The 9,495-nt window shown below is 39.6% G+C and overlaps 1 protein-coding gene across 2 annotated transcripts in view; it reads right to left on the bottom strand.

Moving 5' to 3' along the window:
- Window positions 1-241: 241 nt before the first annotated feature.
- The window catches only part of Fhl5 (four and a half LIM domains 5), a 42,170-nt gene continuing 32,916 nt past the window's right edge, over window positions 242-9,495 (bottom strand). Inside the window, exons 5-6 of one of the 2 annotated variants that reach the window (XM_029533413.1) lie at window positions 7,395-7,581; window positions 242-465 (exon numbers count right to left, since the gene is read on the bottom strand). In XM_029533413.1, coding sequence (XP_029389273.1) covers window positions 302-465; window positions 7,395-7,581 — 351 coding nt within the window. In that variant the 3' untranslated portion in view covers window positions 242-301. The remainder of the gene's footprint in view (window positions 466-7,394; window positions 7,582-9,495) is intronic. The other variant, XM_021222397.2, reaches the window with a different exon arrangement.

Raw genomic sequence — 9,495 nt, forward strand, 5'->3', positions numbered from 1 at the left:
ATCACTAAGTATAGGGAATATGCTCAAAAAAAAAAAAAAAAGCATAATCCTCGTTCAAACAGTAGAGTGCAGTATTTTGCAAGGAGATACAGGTTTGAGATTAGTACTTCATTTCCATTGGACTGTGGTTTTTGTGTGTTTCTTAAAGAGTTCAATTATAAAGCGCGCTAAACCTTTTATGCTATGTACCCCACACTAAACTACTTTCTAAACTACAAATAATAATTAAAAAAAAAATAGTGCCACTAAGTTCCAGATTTAGTGAGAGCAAGGGCAACGTGGATTTCAGACTTGTCTCTTTCTAAGCGTCAGGGTCTGCCCCGGAGCCACACTTGCGGCATAAGATTTCCGTGTTCTGGGTCAAGAATCCTTCGCCCACCAAGGAGACCGAGCACTTGCCACAATTGAAGCACTCACTGTGCCACTGGCGGTCTTGGAAGCAGATGAACTTGGCACCTCTGAGGCCTGTAAAGGAATTGGAGATAAAAAGTAACTCATTCTTTTAATGACCAAGTTGGGAAGTCGGCAAAACCTCTAGAAACTACTGCCTAGAGAGAACCAATGTGTAGACCCGAGTAACTCCACAGTGTGTGTGGCTCTCTGGCCTCGTGCTCAACTGAGAATTTCAGCCACCTAAGATTCCTAACTCAGTTCTGCTGGAATCTAAGGAGGTAAAATGATCTGTATGTGCGCTTTTAAACAGTTGTTTTGGGGAGGAGGCAGATTAAAAACTGTGCCTGACTGGAAGTTACAGCACAGTGGGGATGTGGAAGCCCACGGAACCCAAACATGAATGTATTTTGCCCCCCTCTTCATGCGATCAAGTTTTCTTCGCTGCAAATCGAAAACACATTGAAAGGAATGTATACTTCTGTTATTTGACTGACTTTCCTTCTCATTTTTCCATGCTAATTTTACTTGGCTCAAGTCCTGTTTGGGGAGGATTGAGGCACAGAGCTTGTCTTCCAGACTATCTTAGAGCTATTCTATAGTAATTATAAGTAATTATAGTACTTTTTTCCTGCGACCGCTTTGGCTCAGAATGTACATGTAAGTGGAGGAGCCTCCTCACTCTAGATACCTGGTCACTTTATTCAGAGAGGAATTCCAAGATGGCCTTCAACCCCCATCACAACTTTGACTTTACTTGAGCTAAATTAGTTTTTAAAGCACTCACTGAAACACTGACCCCTGTTCTAAATATAATTTCAACCTACATTTCAACAAACTCGTATCAAGTAGTTGTAGGGAGAAAAGAGAGTTCTAGAAGTTGGGACGTGATTGGAATGTTACAGGTTGGGATATTCATTTCATTTGACAATTCTCTCCAAGCGATGTTCACGTCATGGGTTTCTGGTGACTTGCTTATCACTTATGGAGTGACGAAAAAAAGAATGTTTCCTTTGCTGATTCACATGCATTACCTAATTCTCTTATGATATAATGAAGCACAAGTGTGAATATTAATCTACTTCATATAAGTTCTCTGAAAATGATAATGGAGTTTTATTTAACATTTTCTCATTTAAAAATGTTTATATTTGTGTCTGCGTGTTTGTGCACATGTGCGTACAGGTGTCTGAGGATGCCAGACAAAGGTGTAGGATCTATTAGAGCTGCATTCATAGGTGGTGCTGAATTGATAACATGAATGATAGCATTTGAACTCTGGTCTTTGTGATTAAGTAGTGAGCGCTCTTAACCATTGAGCCATCCCTGCATCTTTACACAGAGATTAACTCATAAAGAAATTAAGAGCCTGTTAAGTTTCAAACCTGGGACAAATGGTTGAGGTGCTTACTTATCATATCAAAGGGATGCTGGCTACCAGGTTTTCCCAGCATCCCTCAGTCCTTATCTATATAAGGTATGGCTGGCACAGCTGGCCCCCATCCTAAACTCTCCACCACAGGTGCTGGGCTGGCCTTTCCCCAGAGGCTCTTCCCTATATAATCCAGGCATTTTGGCTTCCTGCCCCTTTTGTACCTTTGGCCTCTTGGCTGCTGTATTTGGATCCCCTCTCTCCCCTCCTCCTTTCTCCTCACATGGCCCATGACCATTCACGACTCTCCATGATGTATCTGCCTCTGGCTACGCTCTCCCTTTAATCTACAATATAATTTTCTCCTCCACCATACTCTTTTCCTTTTCTTTTTCTTTTTCTTTTTCACTCAGATGTGATTTTATTTTCTTTATTAAAAATGTATCTTATATATTTGTGATAGTTCTATCATTATCTTACAATAAGAGTAAGCTAGTAGTATATACTATACTGACTAGGTTTTTTTTGTCAACTTGGCACAAGTTAGAGTAGTCAGAGAGGAGGAAGCCTCAACTGAGAAAAATGCCTCCATAAGATCTAGCTGTTGGAAAGCCTACAGGGAATTTTCTTAATTAGTAATTGGGGGCAGCATTCCTGGGCTGGTGGTCCTGGGTTCTATAAAAAATTAGGCTAAGCAAGAGATGGGGAACAAGCCAGTAAGCAGCATCCCTCCGTGGGCTTTGCATCAGTTCCTGCCTCCAGGGTTCCCGTCACCTGAGTTCCTGTCCTGACTTCCTTCAGTGATGAACAATGATATGGAAGATATGGAAGTTTTCACTGATGGATATGGAAGTATAAGCCTTCCCCTCCTTTTGCTTTTCCTTTCCTCCCCAACTTGCTTTTTTTTGGGGGGGAGGCAATGGTGTTTTAATCACAGCAATAGAAACCCTAACTAAGATATATGCCAATGAATTAAAGCTTTAAAGCTTTAATAAGTTAACTGTAAGAGTAAGTTTCTGTGAATACATAAACAATCTCTCTCAAAGAACTAATTATTGAATGTGTAGGACATTGATGCCTATGAGTTTATTTGTCAATTATATTGGCAAACCATGTTCAAGTGGCAAATGTAAAAGTTTACCAGGAAGAAAAACTGAGGCATCTAGCAGTAGAATTCTAAGGTGTAGTCTTAACCCTTGAGGTTTTTGCAAATTGTTTCAAATTTGGTTTCAAATTAGGTCACCAGGGTCATTTGCAGTAACTTTTTAAGCAATCAAATTTGCTGTTGAATGTGGCAGTGCCAGTCTTTAATCCTAGGATTTGGCCGGCAGAGGCAGGCAGATCTATGGGAGTCCAAAGCCAGCCTAGTCTAAATATTGAGTAGTACATAACTGAGTATCTGTGGGTAGCCGTAGCTACATATTGAGACCCCATCTCAAAAAAAAAAAAAAAGAAAAAGAAAAAGAAAAAGAAAAAGAAAAAGAAAAAGAAAAAGAAAAAGAAAGAAAGAAAGAAAGAAAGAAAGAAAGAAAGAAAGAAAGAAAGAAAGAAAGAAAGAAAGAAAGAAAGAAAGAAAGAAAGAAAGAAAGAAAGAAAAGAAAAGGAACACAAAATGGTTGGCACCTATTTCAACTGTCTTCCTTTGTATCTGATAAACCAATAAAATAAAAGGTAGCATTTGTCGAGTTCTGGAGTTTGTCACTCTCTGGCCTAAGTCCCAACACATGTGCAGAGCCCTTGTTTAACCTTCAAAGAGTAAATACGAGCATCACATTCGGTTTGTAGGTAAATACTAAGCAACAGTAAGGTGCAGCCAGGCACCTAAGCTGGCAAGATCGGTCTCTGATTCTGCACTCTGGCTTTGCAGCCTATGGTATTAACTTCACCAAGTTAACGCTATCTTTGTGTAGAGCATAACTGAGCACATTAGTGCATCTTCCTGTAGAAACTTAGTGCTTGAAACTCTTATTTTCAGCTGGAGAGATGACTCAGTGGTTAAGAGCACTGACTGCACTTCCAGAGGTCCTGTGTTTAATTCCCAGCAACCACATGGTGGCTCACAACCATCTGTAATGGGATCGGATGCCCTCTTCTGGTGTGTCTGAAGACAGCAACAGTGTATTTGCATACAATAAATAAATAAATAAATAAATATTAAAAATAAAAGAAGCTCTATTTTCTCTAAATAAAAAGAATGGGAGGGAAGCTATTCTGTGCTACTTTTCTGACTCACTTTATAGTGATGGCAAGTGTGGGCCTCCAGGGGCAGTTATCTACTATAGTCAACACAGTAGTCAGCAACTCTGGCAGAACCAAGGTCCTGTAATGCCAAGTTTAGAGTACTTCCTTCACATCAAGCTGCTTCATCTATCTCAGTTCAAGAGGTAGCGGACATCTTAAAAGAGGAGAGATACTTATACTCCAAATAAGTGTGGCTCTCATCTCTCATCAAGAAACATTCTCTTTATAGAAAATAGGGAGCGTTACAGAAAAACACGATTGGACAAGATGTAGAGATGGTGTGGAGCTCAGCCCCAACAGTTCCGGCGACAACACAACTCCTGCACTTGACTATCAGGGGACATCTTTGAAGAGGGGATGGACTATGAAGTGTGCGAGTTGTGTATCCTGGAGAAGGCTGCATTAACAGCACCTGAATAATGACACTTATCAATAGGTGCAGAAGGGAAAAAAATTCTCACCAACTCCAAGCCCTAGACAAAGAACTACCCCTAGACAACTACACAACCCCTAGAACTACAGGTAACTAATGACTGCAGAGCTAAGGAGTACTGCCCTAATTGGTTATCTACTACAAAGAGGTAATCCCTGAAAACGTATACATACAAACAGACACAGTAGGTTGTATTTACTCTCTCTCTCTCTCTCTCTCTCTCTCTCTCTCTCTCTCTCTCTCTCTCTCTCTGTGTGTGTGTGTGTGTGTGTGTGTGTGTGAGTGTGTGTGTGTGATACACAACAATCAATGGAAAGTGACTATCAAATTGAGAGTGAAGGAGGAAATGGGAGGAGTTTCAGAAGAGGATATGGGAAGTGATAAAGGGAGAAAGTGAATGGAATAAGTGGTGTAATTATATTTTAATTAAAATAAAACCCAAAAAGAAAAGAATAGTTATATCTGAAATTAATTCAACTGAAGCCAATTCATTGTAACAGCATCAGCAAATTACATGTACCCAGCTGTAGGTAGATTTAGTTAATATAGGATACAATACTAAAAACATTCTAACATAAATAGATTCTCCTAAAATTAATATTGATTTTAAATTGTATTTGTCTACAGTATGCAGCATGATGTCATATGCAAGCATTATGGAATGCCTAAATCAATCTAATTAGCATGCAGTACTTCAGATACATCCTTTAAAATTCAATCGTTTTTTAGATTTTTCAATTGTATAACAGGTTATCATTCTCTGTAGTCAGCACAATGTGCAATAAGTTTCCTGAACTTGAACTTATCTGTAAGACTGCATAACTCCTTAGGTGCCTAAGGGTTTCCATGAATTCACAACTTTCAGAAGAAAAACACATAGTGTTCCCAGCATTCCCTGTTGTGTGTTAACTCAGAGGGTTCCAGTTTAAAGAAGCCTGACTTTGGGGCTTTACATATATTTAAGGAATATTAGAATGGGCTCAAGGTTTCTGCATGCGCTTCAGTCTGGAGACAATTGTTGGAAATTACTTTAGATTGACCCTTCTCACTTAAATATTCAGATTAGTTTTCAGTCTGGTGCTTTGTTTTATGTTATTGTGTAAAACAGTGTTGGTTTCTGTCCATACCGAATGAAGCTTGATGGTACATTCACTAGAAACATCACGTAGGCACATGAGTCTGTCATGGATCGGAATTGAGCCCAATCAAGGTAAGGGGTTGTGTAGGCTCTGTGAGGTCGCCATTAACTTTTAGAATTCTCAAAGAGCTGTAAAAATATTTTTGAATTATGTAACACCTTAATTTTCTCATCACAGGGCCTCTTTTTCTTGCCCAATTCATATGAAATTAGAGTAGACTGTCCTGGGAGAATCTGGGGTCCTGGTGCTATTGAACTGCAGGAAGTCCCTCATTCTAAAAGTGATGGAGCTGGTAACTGGCTTCCTCTGCAGGAACTATTAGATGACGATTAGGCAAGAGAGTGGAGTGGTTAGGAGCCAGTGTCCAGAATTGTCAATGTGAGACCTTAAAAGAGCCAAGGAGGTAGGTAACCCCGCTCAGTGTTAGAGGAAGCATGTGAGGGACAGGCAGGACCTGTCACAGGGCAGCCTCTCTGTGGCTTAGGAGAGTGACTTAAGGCCGGTGAAGGCAGCCCAACTGTGGCAAGCTCTTAATTTGTTTCTAGTTGCAGCAATGGATTTAATATTAGTTCCTTTTCCAACCCTGCCAGTTAAATATTGGCCAAGTAAACCTGTCTGCTAGCCAAACACTTCTAGGGACCCGTGTGAATCTGAGAAACACGGTGGGTGAGTGCCCCTGTAGAGACAAACAAGATTGTGCTTAACCTGCAAACCACTTTCTCTGTTTGCAAGTGGAAAACCTTTAATTTTAGCTTAGCACAGTAAGTATTTTCCTTTATTTGAAAATGTATGTAGATTCAACAGAGATTTAGGGAGGAGAGGAGAGGAGAGGAGAGGAGAGGAGAGGAGAGGAGAGGAGAGGGAGAGAGAGACTTGAGGTTAAGAGTAGGAAAGGGAATAACTTAATTTATTTGTTCTTATGCAATCTGATCTAAAACATGAAATATGTTCTAAGAATACTGGGAACAGAAAGGGGAAATATAGCTCTGTCACAATATTAATGACAATAAATTGCCTGGAAGGACAGCTGCTGGGTTTCTCAAGTCTCATGCTGGCTTCAGCCTCTTTACCACAGGATTAACATTTTAGAGATGGTTCTGACACAAACACAACGCACGCTCCTCCAGCAACAGCAACGTGGGAAGCTACTTAGTTTGGATCGATTTGTCATCTACATTATTTTTTCAAGCCACGTCTCATGTCCTCTGCTTCTTTAGTAGAATGCTATATTGCTTTCTTTCACAATCGAAAGTGGCTGCAAGTGAGTGCAGATTAAGGAGTAATACATTTGTTCAAAGCATCGACCAAAAGAAATCCAACCATTTCCTGTTTTATGTTTCTCTAATGATAGCTTTGGCTATTTTATAGAATATTTGAATTTAATTATAAGCTTTTACATTTTGAATCTCTTTTGGCTTTTGTTGGAAAGTAGGATTCTGATTTAATAGAATCTTCTGCCCTCTCAATTCCTCAAAGACTCTCAAATTGGACCTCCTTATTAGAGCCTTCTCTGACCTTATAGCTTACCCGTTTTCCGTTTTTTCTACCTTGGACTGCGACTGTCCTTAGAAAACATACAAGTAGGTTTAATATTTACTTTTTTACAGTGTCACCACCCAAATTATACCCTGTCATTTCCTTGAGAGGGCCATGTAAAATTTAAATTTAAAAGTGAGTATGTACTTGTTTTTAATCTCAAAAGAAAATGTCATCGATAGAAATGACATATTTATTTGCATTTCCTAAATTGACTAGGTAGCATTTTTCCAGTTGCAACCAACCGTGTCATGGTGGAACCATACTGAGACGGAGCACTTACCAGTGATGGGTTTGGTGCAGGCTGCACACTTTTTAGCATAAAGATGGTTGTAGCAATCCAGGCAGAATGGGAAATCATCCTTTGACATAAATGCCTCCTCATAAAGCTCTTTCCTGCAGCCGCTGCACAGAAAACACTCTTTATGCCATATCTGGTCACGGAAGGTTATCCCACCGGAAGTTATCACCTGCCAAAGCAGCATCAGAAGGGCAATGAGCGTGGGTACCCTTGAAATTCAGACACTCTCATGCTTCTCTGTCCCCACACTTGGTGCTCTGAAGTATGCACCGCACCGTGTTAGGATGCTTCGTTTCCTTGAAAATGTCTGAGAGTTTTTAGAAAACAACATGGGAATCCAAATGTTATAGAGATCCTACAGAACATCAAAAATGAAAATACATCCAATTTTCTTAAACAGTGGGTCAGAAAAGAGGCAGAACCACTTTGGATTCTGGGACACCATAACGGAAGCAGGCAATTGATTTACTTCGTCTTTCAGTAAGCTCTTATTTGTATCTTTGCTAGGGGCTATTATAGTTCTACCCACCATATTTATATCAATACCTGACCTTGACGATACTATAAAATACAATAAAACAAAACAGAAGCTGCAGTACTTTTCTTGAAAGTGTCTCAGCATGCCCAAGAGAACACTGAGGACTGGAGGGCTGGGCGGGGTTGATGAGCATCGTCACTGTGAATAATGACTAGCTTTCTACCCCATTCTCGGTACCAGATTAAGGATGCCCCTTTCTGAATATCCTCAGCATCTCTCCATGGCATGGGCTTGGTCTTTCTGGAGATAAGCTGTCCTTGAGTGTTTGATGTTGATGGTCATTTGCCACAGCTACTGAGAGATGGTACTTAAAACTTCCAGGATAGCTTTTGAAATGTATATAAAGAAAATAATAATAAAAAAAAATAGGTCTTGGATCTAAAAAAAAAAAGAAAGAAAGAAAGAAAAAGAAAAAGAAAAAGAAAAAGAAAAAAAACTTGCACATGCTCAGCCTTGTTGGAAAGCCATTATAATATTGTACTTTGACCAAGAAAGTGGTTGAAACTAATGGGTGACATTTTAATTTTAGGGCTCAAAGGATGTACAGAGTTTAGATTCCTAGCACCCACATAAAACCTGGGCATGGACTCATGGAATCTGTAACATTGTACATTGAGCCTCAGATGCCTCTCAGTTCTCTATTTTGCTTGTATAGTACAGGGGATTGAACTCAGGGCCTTGTAGCTAGGGGAATATTCTACCACTTAGCTAGCCCACACTACATCCTTTTTAAAGCCAGTTTAACCTTCATGCTATTTTCAAGGTTGAAACATCTTTATTGAGTATCAGGTTGATAAATTCTTGCTACATCTTCCTCTGTAGCTATTTTACAATCATCTCTTCTTTGCAATCCACGGATGTTCTCCTCAGAGCTGCCGAGGAACCTGGAATATGTTCATGTTTATCTCTTACAAAGACCAAGGGAATGCACTATTGAAGATATTAGATGGCTGCAGATCTGTATCAATTTTACTAGATGTTAAAAATGTAACCCTATGCTAAGCCATCTTTGCTGACAAACACAGACATAGTTTGTCTTTTATAAGAGTTTTTGGGGGAAAACATATTCTAAACATATTTTAACCTTATATCAAGTTTCTTAGAAACTAAAGATTTTTGGTATGAGTCAATTTTCCGAGAAGTGAAAAGGCACACTACAGTGTTCTGAATACGTAAATGAGGAGCTCGGTGGTATGTGTGAAGGGAAGCAATTGAGAATGCCTCCCACTGACTTCAAATGCCTGTCAGCAGGCACACGGCAAAACCATGCTTCCTTTGATTTGTTTGGTCAAATGATTTGTAGGCTGTGCTTAAAAGATCAGAAAGTTGAAAAATGGATTCTCTGCAAAAATAATATATCCCAAAGCTCTGGAACATTTGAAAAAAAGTTTGCCCGTGATTATATTCCTTTTGAAGAAGTGGGCAGCATAGATGAAATCTAATATCCAAGTTTGGCTTGAACAGTGACTTAGAATTAAGTTTCTTCCCCTGCAAAGTGAAGGCAGTAGTGTGTGTGTGTGTGTGTGTGTGTGTGTGTGTGTGTGT

The sequence above is a fragment of the Mus pahari genome, chromosome 22 (assembly GCF_900095145.1).
Source record: "Mus pahari chromosome 22, PAHARI_EIJ_v1.1, whole genome shotgun sequence".
Classification (NCBI taxonomy): Eukaryota; Metazoa; Chordata; class Mammalia; order Rodentia; family Muridae; genus Mus; species Mus pahari.